This window comes from Elaeis guineensis, chromosome 1, assembly GCF_000442705.2.
Source record: "Elaeis guineensis isolate ETL-2024a chromosome 1, EG11, whole genome shotgun sequence".
In the NCBI taxonomy this organism is placed as follows: domain Eukaryota; kingdom Viridiplantae; phylum Streptophyta; class Magnoliopsida; order Arecales; family Arecaceae; genus Elaeis; species Elaeis guineensis.
In genome coordinates this window covers 13,673,664-13,700,270 of record NC_025993.2, presented here as the reverse complement: position 1 = coordinate 13,700,270, position 26,607 = coordinate 13,673,664, and the positions used below count along the sequence as shown (strand labels likewise).

General features: G+C 38.4%; 1 protein-coding gene across 1 annotated transcript; it reads right to left on the bottom strand.

Annotated features, from left to right (window-relative positions):
- Positions 1–213: 213 nt before the first annotated feature.
- LOC105038038 (DNA polymerase alpha catalytic subunit) lies at positions 214–24,942 on the bottom strand. Its single transcript, XM_010913722.4, has 31 exons — positions 23,619–24,942; positions 22,248–22,418; positions 22,045–22,128; positions 21,844–21,918; positions 20,520–20,584; positions 10,818–10,908; positions 10,457–10,642; positions 10,069–10,232; positions 9,847–9,961; positions 9,283–9,462; positions 9,088–9,201; positions 8,833–8,952; positions 8,428–8,751; positions 8,206–8,298; positions 5,324–5,442; positions 5,159–5,231; positions 4,990–5,046; positions 3,950–4,042; positions 3,656–3,778; positions 3,473–3,570; positions 3,303–3,348; positions 2,808–2,921; positions 2,643–2,723; positions 2,236–2,349; positions 2,054–2,143; positions 1,894–1,970; positions 1,590–1,812; positions 1,455–1,508; positions 1,209–1,328; positions 1,026–1,100; positions 214–937 (listed from the first exon to the last, which is right to left on the bottom strand). Exons 1-31 carry the CDS (start codon positions 24,780–24,782, stop codon positions 791–793), a joined length of 4,650 nt encoding a protein of 1,549 aa, XP_010912024.2. The 5' UTR covers positions 24,783–24,942; the 3' UTR covers positions 214–790.
- Positions 24,943–26,607: the final 1,665 nt, after the last annotated feature.

Sequence of the window (26,607 nt, the reverse complement as noted above, 5' to 3'; positions counted from 1 at the left end):
AGATGCTCATCATAAGCTTTGATTTTTCCTCCTATTCCTGTTGATTAGATGGCAGTGCTACGCCAGTTTAAAATTCGTGCTAAGGCTCATAAAAAATAAAAAATAAAAAACCAAACCTCGAAGAAGCCTGAGCACTGGACAAAGCATTTTCCGTGCCTCAACACCCACATGTTACTTGCCACCAACTCCCTTGCATATAACTAATATTTTTTTCATAAAATTTTGAAACTGATGCTTAGCTTGAACAAGTTGGATCTCTAATATGTTGAAGAGAACAAGAGATCAATCATCAAACATTTACACATTGCTTCCCATTAACAATTCTTCGATGAGCACCAAATAGCGAAGACGAACAAGAAAACATTTAATTTATTCATGTGTACAAACATGATAAATCATGTCATACATGGCTGCAAAGGACTTTTAGCTCCAGTTTTTCACTTGTTTAAGAAACCACATCTAGTATTATTCCTGGGGGAAACACCTTTGTTCTGTCGATGACGGTCCAAGCATATTAGTGGATACAGCTTGTGACCACAGGTTGTCTCTCCACAGTCCATTATAGTTCTCTGATTCTTGGCCAACACAAGCATATCAAGCCTGTGAAAGCTTTCCTGTGGAGAGATGACAATTCTCCTGCACCCATTTGCTGATTTGCACATCCAAGATTTGACCATTCATAGCAGGCGATAGGCATTTAATAATTATTGCGGCCCATCTATAGCAGATGATGGACGTTTCAATGTTCTTACAGCACCAGAGTAGCATAGAATTTGATATTTTCTAGCTATCAGACTGAGACGGTTAGGTCCTTCAGCTGCACCCACCCATAGGCGCATCGGTCTCTGATCTTCTGTATCGCAGCTGTTGCCAAACTAATGGCTGGACGGATTGCTGCAAAATCTTTCTCAAAAGGCAATCTAGCCTTTTGGTCCAACTGCAGCCACAAAATGAACATTGCTTAAAAACTAGTGGCAGGACAACACTGACTAAAGACAATACCATAACTTGTGATGAAGAGTAACCTTCTCAAGACACCGCGTCACATCAAACATGTAGCAGAAATATGAAAGCTGCCTGTATAGATCTGCCTCTGTGTACTGAACAAATAAGTTCACCAGATTTTAGTTTTCATATCACAAGGCAAGGGCATGGCAAGCATCAACTAGCAACATGGTTTGTCAAAATGCAACCGGCAAGATAAAGACCTGTCTTATGAGGTGGCCGTTACAGCGTGGGTAGTTTGGACAGACTGTTCCTCTCTCAGAATCACCAACCACCCGAAGATTCAGGCTGCATGTGGTATACTTGCACATCTCATCATCACACTGGTAAATGCATCAAATTCATGAAACATAAATATGAAGATCTAAAAGCTGGGCAAGAGCATAGAATGCCCATATGGCACCACGAATATGTCAAAAAACTGAGATAAAAGTATAAAATAGTTATACCATCATTAAGCCTTTGTAGTACAAGGAGATGAAATGGTCAGCCTGCCTTTTCACCTGCAAATAACACAGGCCTAGCAATTGATGTCAAATGCAAATGAATGAATCATGAATTGCGTTCAGGGAAAAATTTTACACCTGGTTCGCTAACATGGCAGGAGATATTCTGCTTCCATCAACATCATCCGGGCATCTTGTGCAATGCATTCTACGCCAGAAATTACAATCAGTTTCTTTTTCCACCTGTAACTCTAATGAGTTTCTACTGCTCGATGTAGAAAGTAGGCTGGACACTGGGGGGCACTCAAATGTACTAGAGCAGCTAGGACACGATAGCTGCAGTGGCTCACAGCCACGATACCTGCAGGTATTAGACATTGGACGGATCAAAAAAAGCTTCATCCTACCTGCCATTACTCCAATTCTTTGTCTAAGTGTTTACCTTTCATCATCATCTATTACTGATAAAAGCACAGTAGAAGGATCTTGGCTAACAGAATCAGCAGTTTTGAATTGGAACTAAGCACAAAAAAACATGAAACTTCATGCCATTAGTACAGCAACATTGGAGAACACAGTGAAAATTTTGGGTAGAGGCGCACCTTAGATGAATCAAGCCCTAAACACTCGGCCAAACGTGCGGGGCTAGTGCCCTGAATGGAAGCACACAGGCGTGAAACCACAGGATGAATCTGTCAGAAAACCCACAGTTAAATATCCTAAATGATGGCACTCTGAAGATGAAAGGCTGCACCAATTAAATGGGCAAATTTGAAGGAGAAACCTGTTGTGACAAGTAATAATCGATGTCTATCATCCAATTGCCACTGTCCCTTTTCAGCTCCTCAGGATGCCTAGCCCTTTGAGCTATTCCTGATGTTGGACCAGAACTGGTACCCTGGACAAAAACGACAACAAAAAAGAAGGCTAGATTTAGATGGATTAATGTTGCTAAAATGGCTACTCACTTGGCCTCATTTGGCAGTTAATTATGAGGCAAATCTGACAAGAAACAGGACAGGCTTCTCTCTACTATAGATTTAACAATGATGCTAAAGCTGCAGTTAATAATATCTCATGCACCAAGATGACGGCGGAGAATTCCATTATTCTCTGCTAGCCATCTTACCAAGCCCCTAACCAAAGCATGGCTTACCGCATATACAGCAATTAGATATTTTGATGTAATACCTGCTGGCAGCAAATTATATAAGGAACTGTATCACCAGCAGAGCAGCCTGAGTAACCATTTTGCTTCAACCTTAGAGCCACCTAAACACAATATTAGAGCCACATAAGATAGATGCATGAAAATGCCAATTAGAAAAATGTTAACCTTATAAAAAGATAACTGACCTGCACATGAGGTTGGTTTTTAGCATCTGGATAGTCTTCTGGTGGTTTTGTCATACTCTTAGTGATAACATATTTTTCAAGTTCTATTTCACCATTCCTCATCTCCTCCTGGACCTGCATACAAAGGAAGTATTGACAATCATGTCAAAAAGTCAAAAAATTTTCTTCTTTTTCAATGATGTGAAAGCTTTTAGATAGAAGGTAAGCCCTTGGCACAACAATAAGGTCGCTCCATTGTGATGGTCACAGGCTTGAAACACAGAAACAGCCTCTCCACTCAGGGGGTAAGGCTGCCTGTATCTGGCCTATGCAGACCATGCAATGGCAGAAGCCTCGTGCACTGGACCGCTTTTTTTCTAAAAGCTTTTACATGAAAGCAACGTGCAAACATTAGATCATACCAGTCATCAGTTCAGTAAATCACAACCATGACAAATAAATTGCATGAAGTAAATTATGAAATATGAATGCTTCATGATGCATGTTTTTGCTCACCTTCATAAGAGTACTATGAATTGATTCAACAACATCCTCACATGTCCTGCAATAATAGGAAGTCAGACGGAGATCAAAAAGTAGACTTTTTTGTGGATTTGTCCTGGATATAATCTATCTTGCCCTGAATTACGCATCATGTCATGGACAGAATGTAAATAAATGCATACCCTCCAGATAATATCTGGCTGAGGCAGAAATCCCCTATTTCCTTTGATAATAAACTCCAGTCACGCCGTACCATGTCAAGACCCTTGCGTTCAATGACCTGCCTCATGCATGGTATAGTCAATTGGACTTTTAAAATTCAATAGGTTATAAGAAGCAAATGGTGTCAAATATTCAACTTCAACCTCATATGGTGTCCCATCCTTAAACAGCACTTTCACAGCAGCATATTTTTTCTTTTTAAGAAGCAGCATTCTCTTGTACAGACCATCAAGATCAATCTCCAGATGACGATATTTCTTGTTGACCTAGATAGGAAAAGAGTGTATTTAGAGATATCCAATATTTTGCATGTCCAATACATGAGACCTTTCATTCATTCTGTGAGATTTCCATTAGCAGCCTATAGCAACTCATTTCCTATAACAAAAACCATAAAGGAAAAAATTGTCTTCCACTTTATCAAACACAAGCCTCACCTCTTGCATGACCTTCCCAGCAATAGCTTTTGCCTTGGCAATGTCATCTAATCCACTATAGATCATTATAGAATCTGTATCCCCGTAAATTACCTGTTTAACATCCAAAAAGTAAACCAGTAAATAGAACAAATCTTTACTGAAGTTCTTCATACTTAAAATGTGTTTATTGCCGAGTCCTTACAGCTGCAGATTTGATAAGCAATCAGCAGATTGTGCATTGCTACACATCATGAGCATGTTTGGTGCATGTTAATGACCAAGGGGCTAGCAGCTGAACTGATATGAAAGATGCAGAAATTCTCAGATAGTTTAATCTCTGTGTGTTCATTTGTGCGATTGATAGAGAGAGAGTAGGGGCAAGAGTGAAGGGGCTGGGTGGATGGTCACATCTCATGAGGAAGGGGTGCACATGTGTGACAACTATAAGAGAAAGGAAGGATCTAGAGGGCTATGGTCTTGATGATACAAAAGGTTTGGCAGACAATTTTCTTCTCATCACAGGAAGAAGGGTTTAGGCAGCTTTGCTCTCCTACAACTGGGTGACAGCAGCAATAACAATGGTAAGGACGGTGAAAATCAGCATTTATTTGTGTAACATTTCAGAAGACTAACATGACCATGGTTTTCCTGGTATGCATCAAAAATAGCATTTTCAAGGAAAAATGATTAGGGTGAGAGCATGAAAAGGATCCCCACCTAGTGAATTTAGTTTTACATGCTACACTAGCATGAAGTTGTAAGTTTAAGATGCATATGATGATGCTTTGCTAAGCTCACTTGTGTTATTCATTATGTGAATCTCCATTTACATTAAAAAATTAAAAATCATTCTCTCAATCATCAGTTTTCATATCCTTCAACATGCTATAGAAACATGTAGAGAAACACAATTTAGTTTCAAAGCATGCTCAAACTTCCAATTGGTTTCTTGGTGCTTCATCACAAAATTGAGCCAGAAGTTTAGAGTAGAATTTGCTTGAATTTTACAACCAAGGCTTGAAATCAGAATGTTGGAATAAGAGGGGGAAAAAATGTACCTCCAAGTTCAAGTTGTTCTGAACCAGATCAACAGTACTTTGCAAGATTTCCCTCCCCTGCAAAACGCACGCATAGATGAGTCAGTGCAAAACTTATCTTCAAACTCATAAAATGCATTCCAATGCCCAATGTTCTGAAACCTATGCAGAATAAAGCAAAACTTCTTACTTGTAGTGTTATCAGCTCAGCAAGTGGTTTCGCATAGAATCTGGAATTTGAAAAGCCCAAGCATCCATACATGCTGAAGCGAATTGGTTAAAAGAAAAGCTCATTCTTAGAATTGTAAGAAAAGCCAAAGTGCTAAAATTTAAAAACTGGGAACAATCACCAAACCTGTTGGCAGTAAGCTTCAATGCCTGCTGTTGAATATCAAATTGCTGAACTTTGAGACCAGTAGCAGTCTTGAGCCATGACTTCACCATTCTTCTTCTCTCAACAAGATTTCTCAATAACTAAAATCAAAAAATATATAAACTAAATGAAATAAACCATAAAAGTCGTGCATAAGATTAGGTAGCACCTAATTATTTTCAAAACATTAGACACAATCTCGCTAGAAAGCAACTTGCTAATAGTGGAAAGGAAAAGTAATAAATCCCCCATTTGTAGGGGAAACAAGCCCAACAACAATCAAATGGCCGCATATTATCATCATAATAATAAGATACATGAATTTCTTAAAATTACTGAATTATTCTTGACTGCTACAGACATCAAATTATTCTATGAATAATTTGTCAGATTGTGATTTACTTGTGAATATATCACAGAATTTGCAAAATCTGAAAATAAATCATGAATTATGAATTATTTATTGATAATTTATCAAGAGCAAAAACACCAGTTCATGCTTAAGGTCTGAGACTCTGAGCCACTGATCCAATTGAGGAAAATGAAGGAACCCCTTCAACCCATTTAACTCAAATCACTCAAATAAAATAATAAAAATAAACATTTTAGAAAGTAGTGCAAGCCCTTCACTTTTATTAATTTTTCATGATCCATAAGGTACATATCATCGATGGAAAGTAGAGTTTATGTTCTTTGTTTACACTCCATCTATTGGGATCTTAGTAGGTAGAAAGTAGAGTACAAGATTCACCAACTCTATAGCAGACCATACATGAGTACCATCCTATCATAGTATCGATACATAGTTCGGTACGATACGAGATGGCATATTGGGTGTCGTATGGTACAAAATAGCATACCGATATGAAACCAATAAGGTATGGTATGTCCTGTACTGGACGGTATGAGATGGTACAGCTGACCATGGTAGAGCCTATGCTCTTTTCCATTCTCCAAAATTATAGCATATATCCTCTATTTATACTAGTGAGATACTCGTTATTTGAGTCAAATTTTCCTTCTAGGTAAAAAAGGAGAATTTACAAGTTCTCTATTATTGCATAGAGGTCCACTCTCTTTATTTGAGTTGGATTCTTCTTCTAGTTAGAAGAGAATGAAAACTTCCTCTTTTTTTAATGCTAATGAAGCCCAATCCAAATCGGATTGGATTTCTCTTCTAACTAAAAAAGGTTATAGATTACAAAAATAATAAAAATATTTTAAAGAATTTCCAAGTTCTTAAAAGAGATTTTGGCACCTAAATCAACTTCATCTTCAATTAATTGCCAGATTCTTCCTGGATTAGAAGTTATAGCTTCCTGAAGTTTCAGTACTTGGTTGAGCCTTGGAAATGACAAATTTTGCTCCCAAAGCTTTGCAGACCTTTATGAAGTGGCCATATTGGTCCATGGCAGGTTAGATGATCCTTATAGATCAGTCACTTGGGCGGACTGCAAACATAGGGATTGGAGATTTAACTGTTATGTATCAGAGATAGTATTCTTTTCTCAAAAGGGAGAAATAAAGTTTTGGAATGCTAGAACAAACTCGAACCCCCTGTTCTCCTATATATATTCGCCCCACGCAACCCCCCCCCCCCCCGCCCCACCCCGCCCCCCCCCTTCTCTTCTTCTCATACACCCACAATGCCACACATTCTCTTCTTTTTCTACCAAATTCAGCCCCCCATAAGGCACCCATGCAGGCTACACCATTGGGCACCAGACTCTTTAATTTCAAGTTCTTCCTTCCACAGCCAAATTTTCTCCACTTCTCTACCAAATTTGAGACCCCCTTAAGGACTCATAAAAGCTATGCCGTAGGGCACCAATATCTCTAGTTCAAGTCACACATGCATGTACACACAAACAGATGCCCACACACACGCACACGTACGTATGTATGCATGTTGATGATTGCTTTACTTTTAAACATTCCGAAGTCCAAAATTCTAAACCTTTTGTAAATATGTAAATCTTTTTCCAAATTCCAAACTTCTCAGCCTTGCCAAGTTATTCCCAAATGCCAAACTTGTGACTTATCGTGCAATTGGCTTGGTCAACAAGTCAGCAGGCCAACTGGGGCAACAAATAGACCCATACTAATTTATTTTTCTATGCATTAGCTGACTTAATTTTTTTATCGAGAACCATATTTTTTTCAAAAAAGTTAAGAATTTGAAATGCAGTAAATAGCTAAGAATCAAAATTCTCGAAATTTTTAGTTAGAGCCCAAGAAGCTTGATCTGTCACTGCCTAGCGATCATTTTCTCTTTCAAGTCCTGGAAATCATAGGGATAAGAGTAATAGAAAAGCCTACAAAGAATGTAATAAGCAATTACAATGCAAAACAAACTCCCTGTAACCCTAACAACATTGGCATTGAATGATTTGGTTAGTCGGTCAAGGATCATGGGTTACAAATGGATGATCCCACAAAACATACTGACCTAACTGCAAGGCAAAATATGTATGTTCTGAAGCACTGTGAGAAACTCCACGACAAACAAGTTTTGTCATAAATTGAAAGGAAAGCATAATATCTTAAAATTATGAAATAGAGCATGTTGATATACAAAGAAGAGTGTTCCATACATAATACCAGAGAACATAATGAAAGATTAGAACTTAGAAGTTTGTGGCCTTGTGGAGAAAAATTATCAAAAGGTATGTGGGTGTCTTCTGGCTTGGCAAATCTATGGAGAACCATCGAGGTATCCTTTTGTGATAATTAACTTGTGATGTAACTGTGATGTATGGAAAATTGAAAATGCAGAAATGGTTAACCTTAGTTGTCAAGGAAAAAGTGACCAAGTACTTGCAACAAAAAAATTGTCACTACATAATGGTCATTTGGGACGATACCTCTGGTAAAACTCCAGTAGTTTTTGAAGATGGTAGGCTAGGAACCTGACCATCAGGAGGTCGTTCAACTGTAGTGAAGCAAATATTGTATTCCTGTTCAGAAATTACAAATTACATGTCAGGGACATTAAACATGGCATCATGTCAATAGCACCTTACTAGATAAGCAGTCAACTGCATAAGAAACTCCATAGAAAGTTTGCATCTAAAATGCTAAAGTACCTGAATAATTGAAGGATAAAGACTGTTGAAGTCTAGGAGTAATATATACTTGTCATATAAGCCCTTTTTGGGTTCCAAAACCAAGCCACCAGAGTAGGAAGAACCTTTTTTGCCTTTTGCTTGATCAATATGCAGTGCATCATTGTCCAGAGGAACATCATTCACATTTAAGTCATCAGCATCCTCACCATCTATACCAGCATTTAATCTTCTCTTCATGGTGTTTGATTCTTTATTGCGTGCAGAAATCTTATCTGGCACAATGTACTTCTTTGCATGAAAAGAATGCAACAGAAGGTACTCCACCCTCTGTGCCCTGGCACCCTGAAGATGCAGCATGCAATAAACAGTATTTTGGTTAAGATTCAGATGATTAATTAAGATCAATAAGACATGAGAATATACCTGAAGAGTTTTGCCCCAAAGATTGCCGCTGATATTAGTTAACTGCCGAGTAAGAGGAAGAACACTCAAATGAAACATAAGTTCCAGAGATAGCCAGGCATCAGTCTCACCGTATCCAACCTACTTCCAAGTCAGAAATCACCATTTAGCACAACAGAATGCTAAATCCAAAGCAGTAGGCAGATTCTAGAAATCCATGTTTTACTGGAAAAGAAATTGCTTAACAAGAAAAATGCTATTCTATTTGAAACCTACCAGTTCAAGAAGCGCCCCTGATGTTTGGAACATGGCAGGAATATCATGTGGAGAAATCTCCTTCCTGTCTTTTTTGAGTTGTGTTTTCGCAAGTTGGGTCAAAGAATAACTTATCTAAAATGGGAAACATATATGAGAGATGACAGAAATGGGCAACTTAAGCTTTACCTGATAGAAATTTTAAATCCAACAAACCTCCTTTAAAAGATCACGTGAGCACAGATAGGTATCGCATAGGAGACGACCTGCAATGCAGGACATGATTCCTGGACTAGCTCCAGATCCATAAAGAACATTTCCTTTGGTGAGCTTTGGCATCACAGAACGCTTAAGGCGACCAATCTTGGACCACATGCTACTTGGCACCTTACAAGCCTGCATTGAAGGAGGGGAATACACATTCCTCTTGTAATTGACTGGTTATCCAAAGAATGAATAACATAAAAACTGCAAACAGAGAGTTTTGCTACATAGAAACAGTACAAATATGCAAGAGGTCTTAGAAGAAGCAAGGAGAAAAAAAGGATTGACTGAAGAACATGACTACAAATAACTGAAAGTGAGTTGGGGCCTGCCCTACATTTTTTCTCAAAAATAAAATAAAATAAAATAAAATAATTACAGCTGGAAGAAATATCAGTCCATTTGGACATAAGTTTATGCAAAATCTAAATACGGATATAGCGGCTTCAGAACATGCAATTTTCGGATGGAAATACATTAGTGGTTAAAATAGTGAACTTCACAAAATAGCCAAACCTGTGCTCGGTGGAGAAGCACATCAAGATCAAAGCCTGAAATATTGTGCCCAACAAGAATATCACTATCCAATTTGTTCAGTTCAATCATCAAACGATTCAACAAGGCTCTTTCACTGCAACAGATGCAAAAACACCAACCTGAGTGAATGCAAACTAACAACAATGACACTTTCAAGTAAAGCAAGAAAACAATGGGTATAAAAGGTAAGCAAAAGTGAACCTGCTTTCCAGTGCCAAAACAGTTGCACCAGCTTTTGAATTTCTTTCAGAAACTTCCTTTGTCAGACCCATTGGAAATATTCCTCCATCAAGTTTCCGGACAACAGTAAAATGGCTAAGTGCACCCCTTCTCTTCCATTCTGATGCCAGCATAGGCCCATCAATCTAAATATGTATGTTCCAGAACACAGGTGCATGAGAGAATGAATTAAATCAACCAAGCATTAGTCATAGAAAAAATAGCATCGCAGCTAGATGATGGCTCTAAATATTACAAGCATAAGATAGAAGATATTTTTATCCATCAGCAAACAAAGTAGGAAACACATCCTACACCACTATTCGGTGCCTTAAAATGCTCAAAGGCATTAGCAGAACCTCTTACATACTTTTGCCTTGTGACAACAGATGACAGAGGCTGACACTATCTCATTAGTGTTACGCTTTTCATTGATAATCGTTTTCAAATTTATTGCTGCAACAATTACTGGAGGAATTTCAAGCAAAATCTTTGAAGTAGAAACGGATATGTCCTTGGGGCAATCAATGGTGATTTCAAATTTGCACCAGCTGACCTGTTTCACAGCAAACCACAAAAGTTAGTGCATACTGATAATACACATGCATTGAGATAGCAAAGAGTATGTAGTTCAGAGTAGGAGGAAAAAAAATGAAAGGATCAAAACAGAATCTAAAAGAAAGAGCAACAGACAAGTGGGAAATAGTACAAAACAGAGTTGAAGATCACACCCGCTGAGTAGGTGGACAGCTCACGAATTTCGTAATTGATAACCAAGATGGTCCCTTGATTTTCCTTTTGATCAGAAACAACTCCAGAGCACTGAAAACCAAGATTTCAGTAATTTTTTTTTCAACAACTGATGCATGAAATAAGTTTTTGTTCAACAATTGATGCATGAAATAAGTACTGGGCTTTTTTCCTGAAGAAAAGATATATCAAAATGTTCGATTATCATGGACTAGATTTTATGCATTATTAAAATTCTAGTGCAACATTATGTTGAAAGCATCAACATAAGATAGCAAATTCCACATAAAGATTATGTAGCCCAAGTTTAGTCATGAACCTTAAAAAGTCTAAACCATTTTGTGCTAAGATGTTAAAAAGATTTTGAGATTTGCTTCATGTTAGGCTATTAGCCGCATGACATTAACCACTATTGGAGTCCCTGCAGAAGCAGACCCACTTGGATTTCCCTCAAATGACTTGAACCATATATTTTGATATCGCTCCTAGATTATAATCCCATAGAATAATATAGGTGGTTGTATTGAGTTAATTTATTGATCATAATATTCTCTCTAATATGCTTTAGACTTGGTTTCTTAAGACTTGAGAATAGGAAAAATGGAATAGATGAAGTTGTCTTGCATGAAATGGCTATTCCCCAGAAGCATCTTCATCCTTGTTGGGTTGCATTTTCTTAATATCAAGTAACAATGACTGGAACAAATTGGGTGCCAGCACTTTGTTTCCAAGGGATAGAAATAAACTTGGTAGATGGAACAGTGATAAACAGACAATAGCCACCTAGCCTATGGAATAGCTACTTGAATTAATGGTTTTGACGGGGGAAAGAAAATAAGTCAACATTTCTTCTAGTTGGCAATTGGGCAGGATAGAAGATACACCACCCTTTACTCCCTCAGCCATTATTTCTTGAACCAAGATGCACCTTTGACATGGGGGGAAAAGGAACAAAAATGTTAAGTATTGTACTTTCCACCACCATTACTAAAAACATAGCAAGCCCAGATTATAAATATCACTTATCCATGTTCAGCAAAGTAGCATGATACCACATAAGTCTCTATAATATCCAACATTGACCAAAAATTGTAAGTCTACATCCCATGGAAGAAAAAGAAAAAAAAAAACAGTCAGCACAAAGTAACATTGAAAGAACCGACTGAGGGATAACCGAGCACACCTCAATTCACACAGCACACAAGCACAGTGGAAACACAGATCGTTTTGTAGAGGAAAGATATTCGAACAAACGTAGAATGCAAAAAGGATGGAGATGATCGAGAATAAAAACAGAAGAAAGGAAAGCTCACCAGATTTAACGTGGTTCGCCCTATCAATTGTTGGCCTATGTCCATGAGCAAGACCTCCTTGACGATTTTTCTATTAAATCCACGAGGAGATACAAGAAGCTCTCTTTTTACAAAGAAAAAGCAGACCTTTTTCCTCTCTCTCTCTCTAAAGACCGAACACCGCTCTGAGTGCATACATATTAATAAGTCTCGAAATCCTAAATAATTTTGGCCTAAACCGCATCCGAAAACTGAGTCCAAAATAGGTTCGCCCGTGGAAGGAGTCGACTCATCCTGAAGTCAAGTCGACTCCTCTAATACCGAGTCGACTCAAGCTGAAACCAAGTCGACTTGCCTGCATGCCGCCACAAGATCCCAAAACATAGCCCTCTATTAGGCTCCCCAAGTCGAAGTCTCAGTGCCGAGTCGACTCGCCTAGTCGACTCAACAAGAACCGAGTCGACTCCTATGCGAATCAAGTCGACTCCTCTGAAACTCTTTTGCTGATCCTCCTTTTCGTGAGTTTCTTCACATGGGCTTCAAGCTCATTAATTCTCCCACTTGAAGACATGTGCCAAACTCCAAAGAATGTCATCCCTGAAGGCCTTGCCAACCTCCCACTCCTCACGTAGCTCCAAGACCGAGAGAAATTTTGCTCCAATTTAACTTCTCTCGAGTCACCGACTTCGTTAACACATCCGCTAAATTTGCATCAGTATGAATCTTTAACAGCGAGACTAAACCATCATCCATCACATCTCTCACAAAGTGATAGCTAATGTCAATATGCTTCGTCCGAGAGTGAAACATCGAATTTTTTACTAAGTGCAACGCACTTTGACGATCACATATCACCCTTATCACATCTTGCTTCACCTTGAATTCTCCAAGAAGCCTCTTGAGCTAGATAGCTTCTTTACATGCGTGTGCCACCGCAATGTACTCAGCCTCTATCATTGATAATGCCACCACTGACTGAAGCTTAGATTCCCAGCTTATAGCACCACCGCCCATGGAGAACGCACAGCCTATGGTAGATCTCCTCTTGTCCTGATCTCCTGCAAAATCAGAATCCACATACCCAATGCACTCCAAACCCGCTCACAACTCCCATTACTTATGCAATATCTGATCTTGTGCATACCATGACAAACATAAAACTCCCTATGCTGATGAATATGGTATCCGGGCTATGTCAACCTTTTCTGCTTCCTTACTGGGTGATTGCTCGATCGCCAGTTTTAATTGAATAGAAAACGAGGTAGATACCGACTTCGCATTCTGCATATTAAAGCGCCACAAAACTTTCTCCACATATCCCTTTTGTGAAGGTCAGACCTTTCTATCTTTCCTCTCCTATAGCACCTTCATTTCGAATATTTGGTTCACAGCTCCTAAGTCCTTCATTTCAAACTCCCTAGCCAACTAAATTTTCGTATTTGATATCCGACTCTTGCCATTTCCAGCGATCATCATATCGTTGACATACAACAACAAGATATAGAAGCTCCCGTCATCATAACCACAGAAATATGCACAATAATCTGCCTCCAATCGATCAAATCCCAAACTCATAATAAAAGAATCAAATCGCTTGTACCAACATCTTGACGCCTATTTGAGACCGTACAATGATTAATTCAGCCAACAAACCAACTCCTTGCTTTCTTTGACAAAACCTTCAAGTTATGCCATATAGATTTCCTGCTCCAAGTTACCATGCAAAAATGTCATCTTTACATCCATTTGCTCAAGTTCCAAATCCATGACTGCCGCAATCGCCAAAACAATCCGAATAATAGTTAGACAAACCATCGATGAGAAGATCTCATCAAAATCAATTCTCGACTTCTGAACATAACCCTTCACCATCAAATGAGCTTTGAACCTCTCTACATTTTCATCTGTATCCTTCTTCACCTTATAGACCCACTGACATCCGATCGAACTCCTCCCCTTCGATAGAACTATAAGTTCCTAAGTCTTGTTCTTCCGAAGTAATTCCATCTCCTCCTCCATAGCATAATGCCACCTTCCGACATTGGTGGACTCATAAGCCTCCCTATATGAAGTCGGCTCGTCCTCCACCAAAGCAACATAAGCACAAACATGATTAGCAGAAGGAATGAAAGAAGTAACATAGTCATCATACCTCGCGGGAGGTCTAATGACCCTCCTGGGCTGCTCAGACTCCGTTGATGGCTCTTCCGATAAGATAGCATCCTTAGATGATTGCAGAGACTCCTCACCCGATTCATCATCAACTACCTCATCATTAACTTGTGTTTGCTCTGCTTGCACCTCATCACGTGCATCAAAGAACTCAATAGAAGTAGCGGCTTCAGCATCTTGCTTTTTCTTGATGCCTTGAAAGGATTCTTCATTGAAAATAACATCTCGACTAACAATGATCTTGTGGGTAGTAGAATCTCACAACCGATACCCCTTTACTCTTTTAGCATAGCCAAAAAAAATACACCTCCGAGAGTTCTTATCCAATTTTATCCTCTTCTCTTTTGGAATCCACACATATGTATCCCATCCAAAGACGCCAAGATGAGAATAATTTACGGGCTTGCCGCTCCAAAGTTCTTCTAGAATATTCAACCCAAGTGATTTTGTCGATGCTCGATTGATCAAGTAACAAGCCGTGCTCACAGCCTCTATCTAAAATCTCCTGTCAAATTTTGCGGAGCTTAACATACTTCGAACCCTCTCCATGAGTGTTCTGTTTAACCTCTCGACCACACCATTTTGTTGTGGTGTCTCGAGAACCATGAGGTGTCGCCGAATTCCATGCTCACCACAAAACTCCTCAAATTTTTTGAAGCAACATTCCCCTCCATTATCTAAACACATACATTTAATTTTCAAGCCCTTTTCATTCTCCACTAGAGCCTTGAATTTCTTGAAGGTCTCAAAAATATTGGATTTTCGCTTCAAAATGTATATCCAAGCCTTCCGAGAATAGTCATCAATGAAGGAGATAAAGTAGGAATACCCATCGAATGACATATCAGACAACTCCCAAGTATCTGAGTGTAGTTCAAGAAATTCCTTACTTCGCTACTGTGATAAAGAGAAAGATGGCCTTCTTTGTTTACTATAGATGCAGTCTTCACAAAATTCCAGTGGCGCTGACTTGTTGCCCGAAACAAGCTCCTTGTTTGATAATAATTACAGCCCGCGCTCACTCATATGTCCCAAATGATGATGCCAAACCATCGGGAACACCATTTTTGCACTTGCTACTGCCACCTCTCTCACCTAAGTCTCGCCCACCAATTTATAAAAACCACCTATTTGCTCTCTCTTTATCACCACCAAACACCCTTGGCATACATTCAATTAATCTTTCTCTCCGACAAACTTCAAATCTTGCTTACAAAACTTTTCAAGTGACAATAGACTCTTGCGAAGTACAGGAACATGGCGCACATTAGAAACTGTCCGAACAATACCATCAAATATCTTGATCCGAACATCTCCCACTCCAATCACGTAACATGTTGTAGTGTTATCCAGATAGATAACTCTACCATCCCATGGTTTGTATGTATGAAACCACTCCTTAAAAGGAGTCATGTGAAAAGATGCCCCCGAATCTAGAATCCAATAACATGCAAGCTCGGATCTCTCCAATGCCGTCAATGCATCCATATCTTCCGAAATAGCCGAACCAACTTCACCTTTTGCTACATTGCCTTGAAAGTTTTTCGATTCAGATTTTGTATCAACTCCTCTAGCCCGGCAATCTTTTTTTACATATCCTGATTTTTCACAATTCCAGCATTTCATCTTTTTCTTACCCTTGGATTTACATATTGCCTCCCCTCAATCACCATGTTCGCTCTCGAAAGACCTTCCCCTTGCTACCATAGCCTCCCCCAAAGAGCTTCCTTAGCTAGATTTTCGTCTTATCTCCTCTGTTAGCAATGATGCAACAACAGACTCCATCTTGAGGATTTCAACATGACTCAGATTCATAATGAGATTATCCCAGGATTCTGATATAGAACAAAGTAGAATGCTAGCCTTCTCTTCATCTTCAATTCTTATATCTAGGACTGCAAGCTTGCTCACAATAGAATTGAATACACCCAAGTGCTCTTAAACTTATGCCCTATCCTTCATCTTTAGATTGTATAATTGCCACCTCAAATAGATTTTATTCACCAAAGACTTCCCTTCATATAGGTTCTTCAACTTTTTCCAAACCCCTTTTGCAATAGTCTCTATCTCGATATTAAACAATATCGAATCATCCAATACCAAATAGATATTCGCCATTGCCAACCTACCTTTCTCCTCAAATTGCCCATCCATCATCTCTTGTGGTTTGCATTCTTTTCCTTGCAAAGCAATTTTACAACAATCCTTGATCAACACCGCCTGCATCTTCATCTTTTAAAGTGCAAAATCTGATCCTTCAAACCTCGATATCTCATACTTCATTGTTGTCTTGTCCGTCATTGTTTCAGATCAAACCAACAACAAAAGAATCTCCTTGCTCTGATACCAAACTGAAAAAATCGATCGAGGGATAATCGAGCATACCTCAATCCACACAGCACACAAACACGCGGAAACACAGATCGTTTTGTAGAGGAAAAATATTTAAACAAATTTAGAACACAAAGGATGGAGATGATCGAGCAATAAAAACAGAAGAAAGGAAAGCACACCAAATTTAACGTGGTTTGGCCTATCAATTGTTGGCCTATGTCCACGGGCAAGACCTCCTCGATGATTCTTCTATTAAATCCACGGCACAAGAAGTATAAGATTAGAGGAGATACAAGAAACTCTCTTTTTACAAAGAAAAAACATACCTTTTTCCTATCTCTCTAAAGACCTAACATCGCTTTAAGTGCATACATATTAATAAGTCTCGAAACCCTAAATAATTTTGACCCAAACCGCGTCAGAAAACTGAGTCCAAAACAGGTTTGCCTGCAGAAGGAGTCGACTCATCCTAAAGTCGAGTCGACTCCTCTGGTACCGAGTCGACTCGAGCTGAAACCAAGTCGACTCACCTACGTGCCGCCACAGGATTCCGAAATGCAGCTCTCTATCGGGCTCCCCGAGTCGAGGTCTCAGTGCCGAGTCGACTCCTACTGGAATCGAGTCGACTCTTATAAAACTCTTTTGCTGATCTTCCTTTTCGTGAGTTTCTTCATATGGGTTTCAACCTCATCAAACATTTCTGTCATCATCATCATTGAATTACATCTTCCTCTTAACTGCCCAAAGAAGGAACAAATCCAACTTCCTCATCTCCTAACTGAACTTTGTTTACTTCTTGTTTCCTTGGGCCTATAAAGAAAGAGAGCATGCATTCTTTCCAACAACATAAATCTTTATCTTCATACCAAAATCTGACCCAATTAACATATTGCTTCTTTAATTTGTCAGATTCAATCTTGCTAGTCCCAAAGAAGATGTGCTCTTTCTCTCATATCCCATTGGATGAGGCTGTCTCAATTTTAACATGGCACGGGACATGCTGCCATCTCATCCTCTCCCAACACCTAGGACAAAGGATATCCCAAGATGTGCGAATTGGGATATTGGGACAATGGCAGGACAATCCTGTCCCAACACTATGGATAGTACCTTGTACCGATGTCCTATAGGATGTTACACCAGGACTCCGGTCCTTGCTTACTAGTTCCAAACAATTTCTTGAATAAGCTCAGAACTTGCATCATTTGATTGGCAGCATATCCCAACACAATGCCTATTTAAAGCAAGACAACGTATTATCCTGTAATCACCTTCCAAAAATTTTCATGGAAATGGTTGCATTTCATTTTTTCTCCTTTTCTCATGCAGATAAATTTGCTTAGGATGCTTCCCATAGATCAAGATCAGCCTTCTTTTTCACTCACAAAAAACATCAGTGATATCTGGGAAATAAAGAAGAATAAAGTTCTAACTACCAAAGATAATCGCGTTCTGAGTATGACTCATAATACAATAATATACAGTAATAACAAGTTTAGTGTGTCATATGGTTCTCCTCCGACATTGAAAAGTCTAAAAAAATTAGAAGCACAATGGGTGTGAAGACAAAAAGATTTTTACCTTGAAGTTTTAGCTTCATAGACCCATGTCTTTTATGAATCTTGATAGTTGAAACCCTTAAAATAGAGGTACTAAATTCATCTTAATCAAAATAAAATAGAAACGACTTCCAACTTTGACCAACATGTGAAATCAGAGTCTTTACACAGTTTGAGGCATACTTGTTACAATTCCGTTAAATCACATGATGTGGTGGATAGCAATATTTTGAAAACTGAACCAGAGCAGCTGGTTAAGCAGGTTGAAGCATCAACTGCCCAGGTCTGCAAATGCAACCCCTAAACTATTCCTCTATAGATAAAAATAAAAAACAGCTTCCCATCTAGAAATCATCTGAACCATAGGTTAGACTGATAACTGAGACATTTTTTAGTTACAGAAATTTCAGGACCTACAATTTGATGGTGTGTTAGGGTTTTCATACATTCAAGATTGAGACACTGATTTCTTCTTCCTACCTGCTCCATGGCCTTCACCACCAATGTTGACAGCTAAACCTCATGCTGAAGATTGTGTTAAAGGTTATTCCATCTTATTTGTTATGATAGTTTCAGGCCTTTATTTAATTATTTGGGTGAGCAGCTAAGTGGTTTATCTGCTAGGACAAGGAAAGTGGAGTTATTTTGGTCATTTATTTATACAATTTATCATTCTAATATACTCTTAATTTGTAAAAAATAATCAATTAATGTGCACATTGTGTGATGATGATGTCATAGTTCACCTCCAGGTGACCTGACGGTTGAAGTGGTGACTCGTAACTAGGTCACTTTTCCAGTTGCATCAGTACAACCCATACATTCAGTTGCTGTGACCCAGGAGGAGGCAGGCAATCCATGATAATTTAGTTCACTATTTGATCTAAAGAATTTAGCATTGTTTTTGTTGTTGTTATGGACCATTTTAGCAAGAGAGGACATCTTTTTAATCTGCTAACAACATAGTGCAGGCCAGCAGGAATACCTCACTTCATCAAATTATCTAGCAATTTGTTCTTTTTACCTTTTTTGTTTGTTAACCTCTTGGATCATAGGGTTGCACCAACCAATTTCAACATGGCTGGTACAAACATTATTGTTAGGTTACATTTGGTGCATCGTTAGACAATCTCGAAAGATAATGTGGATCACTTTCAAGATAGATTGCCACCATTAAATTGCCAGTAATGTTGATTATTGTGTTTGGTACACACAGGTAATGTTGCTGTAAAATTATTAAAAATCTTTGATTGACATGTTTGGTATGACAATCCAATTACTGATAATGTGAATCAAATTTTCAAAATACTCCCAATAATTTTGTCTAGGTGCTCTTCTTTTCCTCCGAGGAGAAGTGATGGGAGTGGTGTAGGTGTGGTGGGAGCACAAGGAAATGGCAGGCTAGAGGGTGTGGAGAACCACAGGCATTGGTGGGGTGGGGAGGGGGCGGGCGCGTGTCGAGCTGTGGGGGTGGTGGGGACGAGCATGGAGCCACGAAGGGGTGATGGGGGGCAAGGGCGGATGAGTCATGGACAAGCAAAGGGAGATGGAGTAACCACGGACCAGGGGCGCACGCGGAGGGGGGGGAGGGGGAAGCATTGGGCAATGGGTTTTGTGTGATTTTTTTGAGGAATAATGTCCCAAATTTTGATTGCTACATTGCCAAAGAAGTGGTAATTTGGATAACCACCCCTCCCCAAGATAATCCAGATTGCCTCCTAGGAGGCAATCTGGATTACCAAGATAATTTGGATTACTACCCAAAAAGCATACCAAATGCAATAATCCAGATTACCACATTAAATTGCCAGCAATCTAGATAGATTGCCAACTACCAAACACAACCTTAAGATGCTTTCATAACTTATGTTAAGCCGGTGCTAGTAAAGTGGCACGGCACCCCTGCCGCACGATGCCCAACATTAAAACCCTAGCTGTAAAGGAAAAGCAGAGCAAGCGAGAAGTATATATGACCAGAGAAATGTAGAATGAAATGATGCAAACATGGTCATAATCTATCAGAAACTAAGGAACTTTTAGAAATGCTATCAAAAATAGTAAGCTCCAGCTATATGATTACCTTCTTAAATAATATTTTATGCAACAAAACATAAGATGACAAATTTGTATAAACAATCTGAAACATTCTAAAGTAATGCATGCAACGAATAGAGATCTTAATTGTCCTATATATGAAATAGACTTTCTATGCCTTAAAATAAGATTTTGAACTTATGAAGTTTGTTTAATGCATGCCTACTTTTGCAATTTTCTTCATTGGTCATACTAAAATCTTGCAAAGAAGCACATAGTTGACTGATCAAACCTGCTGTGTGTTCCAAGTAACGCAAGAAAATGTTCTCCTTTAAGATCAGCTGGAAGTGGTGGATCCTGGAACGAATTGTTGGAAAGTGAGTACTTCGATTTAAAGCACCAAAATAAAAATAACAAGAACTTCCTTAAAGCAGACAAGCAAAAATGGTTGTATAATGAGGTAAGATCTTATTAATCCTCATGAGAATTCAAGCTTAGTCTTCAGCAAGTTGAATCTCTGTACATCCATATTTAACTTTGCATTTGTCATTGTGGCAACATCTTCAACAAGGATTACAAAGCAAGTAGGACAAAGGTAAGCATCCAAAGATTAACATTCAGACTCACCATTTTATTGAGGGAAAAATTATTAAAATGGAGGAAATAAAAGAAAAGGGATATGAGGAAGAGACAAAATGAGATCCACGTAAGATCAAAATTAAAGATCAATTCTGAACAACTATTTATAAGGGTGGTTTGACCTCCTAACAAGTACTACATAGTGACTTCAACCACAAATATCATAAAGAGAGTTTTGAAGCATTGATTAATCAAGTTAATATCAATCTTGGTATTAAACTTAAGAGTCAAAACAAGAGAGAGAGAATATTCATGTCACTGTTCCTTCTATATTATGCTCACACCGTAACAACCCACTGGAAACAAATCATTTTGGTGCATCTAGCACTCAAAGAAATGCAGTTCCTAAGAAGACCTCAATAAGAGGGAAGAAATAAATGTTCACATCCTTTTCAAAATTTATAATAGTAATTAATTTCGTAAATAGGAGGTTGAAATATCTCATAGATCTCATTAAACTGTGTAGAAACAGACTCCATCTAAACCATCATTTATTCTACTTGAGCAAATTCCAAGGAAAATATTGATGGAACCTTGAAAAACCTAACAGAACATGTTTCTTGCTTTGTAGCTTACATGTAAGTTATTATTGACTCATAGACGCAATTCAAGATTTATGCTGCATCAGTTGGATTTAAGCATTGACATACATGAAAGTTTTCATGCAAAAGAACATAGGGAAATGCATTGACCAGGTCATAGGCTCGACAAACAGATGGAATGAAATAATTTCCAGAATCAGATGAAAAATTGGCAACCCAAGCAATATCGAATGTAAGATCGCCCATAAGCTTTGGTCTTTGATCATTCAAAACACATGATATAAAGAGCCCAGAAGCACATTATCATCATGTCTAAAGCAAGATTGTTCTGGTTCATGGACACAGCAAACATTTTCCATAAAGGTATATGCATACATCTAAAGCTATATATGAACGATTTCAAGTGCAGTAAGAAAGTAAGCACTAAGTGAATACCTTAAATGGATAGTTGATCTTGAGGACATACTGCTCTCCAAAAGGTATATCAGACCGCTCAAATGCATAGCTTCTCTGTAATGTGTCCAAATATAATCCCAAAAAAAAATATTAAAGAAATAAAGAATAAGTTAGAGGACAGAAGTGCATAAACATGATAAAGTCACTATGATCAATTAATGCACATGGTTGTTTACAAACCTTGACCGGTGTCATGCTAAAAGTTGACACGTTGAGATCCATTAATCTTTTTGCTATTTCATTCTTTAAACCTGATGCCATTTCCTACAAAGTTTATGAATTTGTAAAAATAAATCAATTTGTGTGCCTCATTGCATGGGAAAAAGGAAAATACAGTCATATTGTACCATAATGAACTAAAGCATTGGGAGTTAAAAATTTACTTGCAGAGTTGCTCTACAAGCTGTTGCTGAAACTCGGGAATCCTTGGTGTTTCTTTCTATCTCAGCTATAGCATTGCCTTGAAACACAGAATCATCCGGAATAGCATAAACACATCTTTGCATATTCTTGACAACCACACAGCAGCTGTGATATGCATTGCCTGCTTTGACCTTACCACATGGGCATTGCTTACGCAATCAAATTGTCATATCCAAAATTGCAAATGTAATAATGAATAAAAAAAATTGATGCATGCAAACTTCATTGAACAAGAAGACTCTCGATAGGCTATGACAATTGGCAGCTCTGATAAATGGAAGCAGCTTGCCTCACCATTGCTGGCAAGTTCAACCATCCCCGGATGGTGATGATGGGGCATGCATCACGGGTGCACCCCACCATCCCCATCCATTTCAAGGTTGCACTCGCCATTGATGATGAGGTAAACCTGCTCCCTGATAAATGATCCTTCTCATCATGAAGTAGAAATATTAGCAGATTGACTAAGGTCTTAAAAACACAAATTCTGTCAAACTCTAAACCAAACTATGTCCTTGATTTGACTCAATTGTGTGCCATGTGCTCTGTTAATGCACTTGCTACCTTTATCAATGTTCTTCAGCCAATGTCATTTTCCTTTTTCCCCAAGATTTGACCCCTAAACCTCCTCCAAGGACAAAACGTTGTAGGAGATGGTGCCAACCAATTGAGCTAATTGTTGTTGGCATCAAATACCATTTAGTTATTCAAAAGATTATCCTTTACTGTGAGTATTATTTTAGTTTTTCTAAGACAGTCATCTTCAGTTCTGTTTCTAGAGTTCCAGATGACTTCGTTAAAGCACAAAATTTTATCACTGCAGAATCCAACCATCAAGCCAATGCAATGAACTATTACTAGCAGGCATATGCATATAGCTATGGCGGGATAACATTCAAGCATAACTACGGAGCAAGTAAATGGCTAAGGTCTCTGCAATTCAGGAGCCCATTCATGGTGCAGACTTCCTTGGAAGTCACTTCATATAGTCATCAACGATTAATTTAGGGTCCAAATGAAAAGGAATTTTTTATCTATTATTTAAGAAGATAGTGGTCATCAAATGTTAGAAGTATTTCCTCAAGTTTCTCATCATCTATTTTGACCTTATTCTTCTTTACATTTCCAGTAGCAAGACACATCATATATACGTCACTTAGAATTGTTAAGCTATAGTTCTTAGTTGCATCAAAAGGAATATGGAGAACAAATTGGCGTACAAAGTTTCTGCATAGAAAATCCCTCCAAAAAATGTATAGCAAATAAATTCACAATCATAAGCACTACAATCAAGGCCACAAACTGAAAAATGATTCATGAAGATAATATACCTTTCCAAATAGATATATAGTACCCAGGTTAGCACCAAATGGCTCCTCATAAGCATCAATTATGTAGAAGGGGAGCGACCCATCAGAATCTAACATAAACTCAGATTTCTCATCAACGTTTTGATTTGATTCAGTTGCCCCTCCTTCACTTCCAGCATTCTCATCTTCTCCACAAACCGCCTTCCAGCCAGCTGTAGCATTCATCACAGTATTATCCCCTTCCACCTTAATCTTTGCGTTAAGAGCAGACCCCTTCTCACTCTTCTTTACCTCAGCTTTCAGCAACCCATTTGCGTCAGATTTCACCACATCTAGGCCCCCATTATTCACCAATTCAACCCTAGAATCTAAAACCACCTCCTCTTTCACTTCCACAGCGACATCCTCAATGTCTCCCAGATTACCATTTTCTTGAAAACAAATCCCCGATTCTGCATTAGAGACTGCCAGATTCGCTGATTCAGGCAATCCAACTTCAACAGCACGATCATCAGAGGTAGATTGTGCATCGCTCTTGATCTGAATCACCGGCAGCGGGGTGGCAGACCCCCGAGATCCATGAATGCCTCCTGTTACCGATGCTCGCCGCCTTCTCGCCTCCCGATCGGCCTCATCAGGCGCGAACTCGGCGATCACGTCATCGACAATGCTATCAGAAGACAAAGATGACCCCTTTCCCCTATCAATCTTCTTGAAAACCGAGGAGGTGAACATCGAGGAGAGCCTCTGCTTGCCCATCAGCGCGGCGGCGGCCGAGAGAGAGGAAGGCGGGGCCTTTTTTGGGGCGGGGTCCTTCTTGGCGGCTGCCTTCCTCTTCTTGGGCCGCTCTTCGTCTCCATCTGTTAGGCCCTCGTCGTCAGACTCGGGGAAGCTGGGGTGGGACCAGTCTTCCTCCTGGCCTTCATCGGTGTAACCGAGGCCGTCGTCATCGACGATGAAGCCACGGGAAGCCTCCCGGCGGCGGGCGACGAGGGCGGCATAGTCCTCCTCAGCGATGGTGTCGTAGATGGGGGCCTCCATCTTGATCTGGAACCCGCCGCCGGCCTCGGAGCGGCGGCCGCCGGAGCTGCGGAGGGCCTTTAGGCGCTCCAGGGCGGCGGATCGGGCGGTGGCGTCCGCCCCTTTGGCTCGGGTCCGACGGCCGGAGATGGTGGAATCCTCCATTGTCTCTCTGTTTCTCTCTCCTTTGCTCGCTCTCTTGCTTGATTGCGGGCACCCTTGCGCACAGAAAAGCCCCCGGCGTGGTTTGGTTTGCGCGGGAAAGGGTTCGATGATTGGCGCCAAACGGAAGGGTTACTAGGGCTTTTGCTTACCACTTTCGCCGAGAATGTAAAATGCAACAAGGCACGGTTTAACCCAACACAAATCAACCCAATTTGGGTCTCGGACTTAAAAAAACGAGATCAAGTTGGGTTTGAGATGAGGAGCTCGGCTTAAAGGAATAAAGGATCGCGTGCGTTGGGTTGCGGACAAATATCACAGGGGCTGACGTTGGGACTCAATTGACCTTCGACCAAACGCGACTTGCCCAATTTCCACCCTGGACATGAGATGAAGAGTTGGATCCAACGTTTATCATTGAATGGGAGGTAATGCTAACTCCAAATTAGTAGCCTTGTGTTGATAGATTGGGAATCTTGACGCACCAATCAATCAAGTCAAGTTCAAATCAACGGTCTTTTCACTCGTGAAGCATACAGTACATTGGTATGATCAAGAATAACTTTTAATATACTATATATACATACATACATATATATATATATACACACACACATATATATATATATATATATATATATATATATATATATGTATGTATGTATAGTAAAAGTGATTCGGCTTGCTGGATGTTGATCCCAACAATTCATGTTTTACGAGAGGAAAAATAGAGATAGATAATGATTGGATTGTTACTTGTCCAGATCAGAGCAATCAAAAACGTATTTTTTTTAAATATTATTTTTTTAATAAAATATTTTAAAAATAGGGACGTTTTGAAACTATTTTCGAGAGCACGGTTGTTTAGGCCAGCGTGTCCAAATTGTCGGCTCAAAACACGGATTTATTGCCACGGCAGCCAAAATCGTGGGATCATGAGCTCTTTTTCAAAATAATATAAAAAAAAAATTAAATAATAAAATATATCAAAATGAAACTTATTTATCAAATTAATGCAAAAGAGAAAAATATCATTTTGAATGGTGTTTTTTCTCCTTCCACGTCACCCCCCATTTCCACGGTGGCATCGTCCCAAAAAAAAAAAAAAAAAAAAAGAAGAAACGCCATTAGGAATAGCGTCTTTAAAAACGTCATTTTGAATGGCGTTTTTAAAAATACCATTCAAAATGGCGTTTTCAAATTTTTCCACAAAAAAAAAGAAAAAAATCATAAAATAATAAAAAATTGGTTTTTAAAATTTGAAATTAATAAATAAATTAAAATTGTAATTTTGATTGAAATTTAAAATATAAAGATTTGAATTTGTAATTCATTAAAAAAATTAATTTAGATTTTTTATTTAAAATATTTTTTAAAAGATGTCAAAAAAAATCTTAAGAAATAAAAAAAAATTATCATAGAAAATAAAAAAAAGAGAAAGAAATTTGAAAGAAATAAAAATTTAAAATTTAATTGAAAAACATCATTCGAAATACTTGTCCTAAAAAAATTTTAAAAAATTATAAATTTTAATTTTTTTTAAAAATAAAAAAAAAATTATAATGTAAAAAATAAAAAAAATAAAATTTTAAAGATTAATTGAAATTAAAATATTATTTCAAATTACTTTCTCAAATTAAAAATAATTAATTTAAAAAAGATTCAAAAAAATTTGAAAAATAGGCTAAAAAAATTTATAAAAATATAAAGAATTGAAAAAAAATAGAAATTATAATTGTAATTGAATAACAAACTTTTTAATTTTTAATTTTAAGAAATAAGAATTATAATTGTAAATGAAATTAAAAATTATATTTTAAATAACTAA

Coding starts and splice junctions, on each gene's coding strand:
- LOC105038038 (XM_010913722.4), bottom strand. CDS start 24,782: ATGGAGGATTCCACCATCTCCGGCCGTCGGACCCGAGCCAAAGGGGCG. Junction 10,909..20,519: donor TTACTTGGAACACACAGCAG/GTTTGATCAGTC, acceptor CTTGGTTTTCAG/TGCTCTGGAGTTGTTTCTGA. Junction 10,233..10,456: donor TCTGTTGTCACAAGGCAAAA/GTATGTAAGAGG, acceptor ATACATATTTAG/ATTGATGGGCCTATGCTGGC.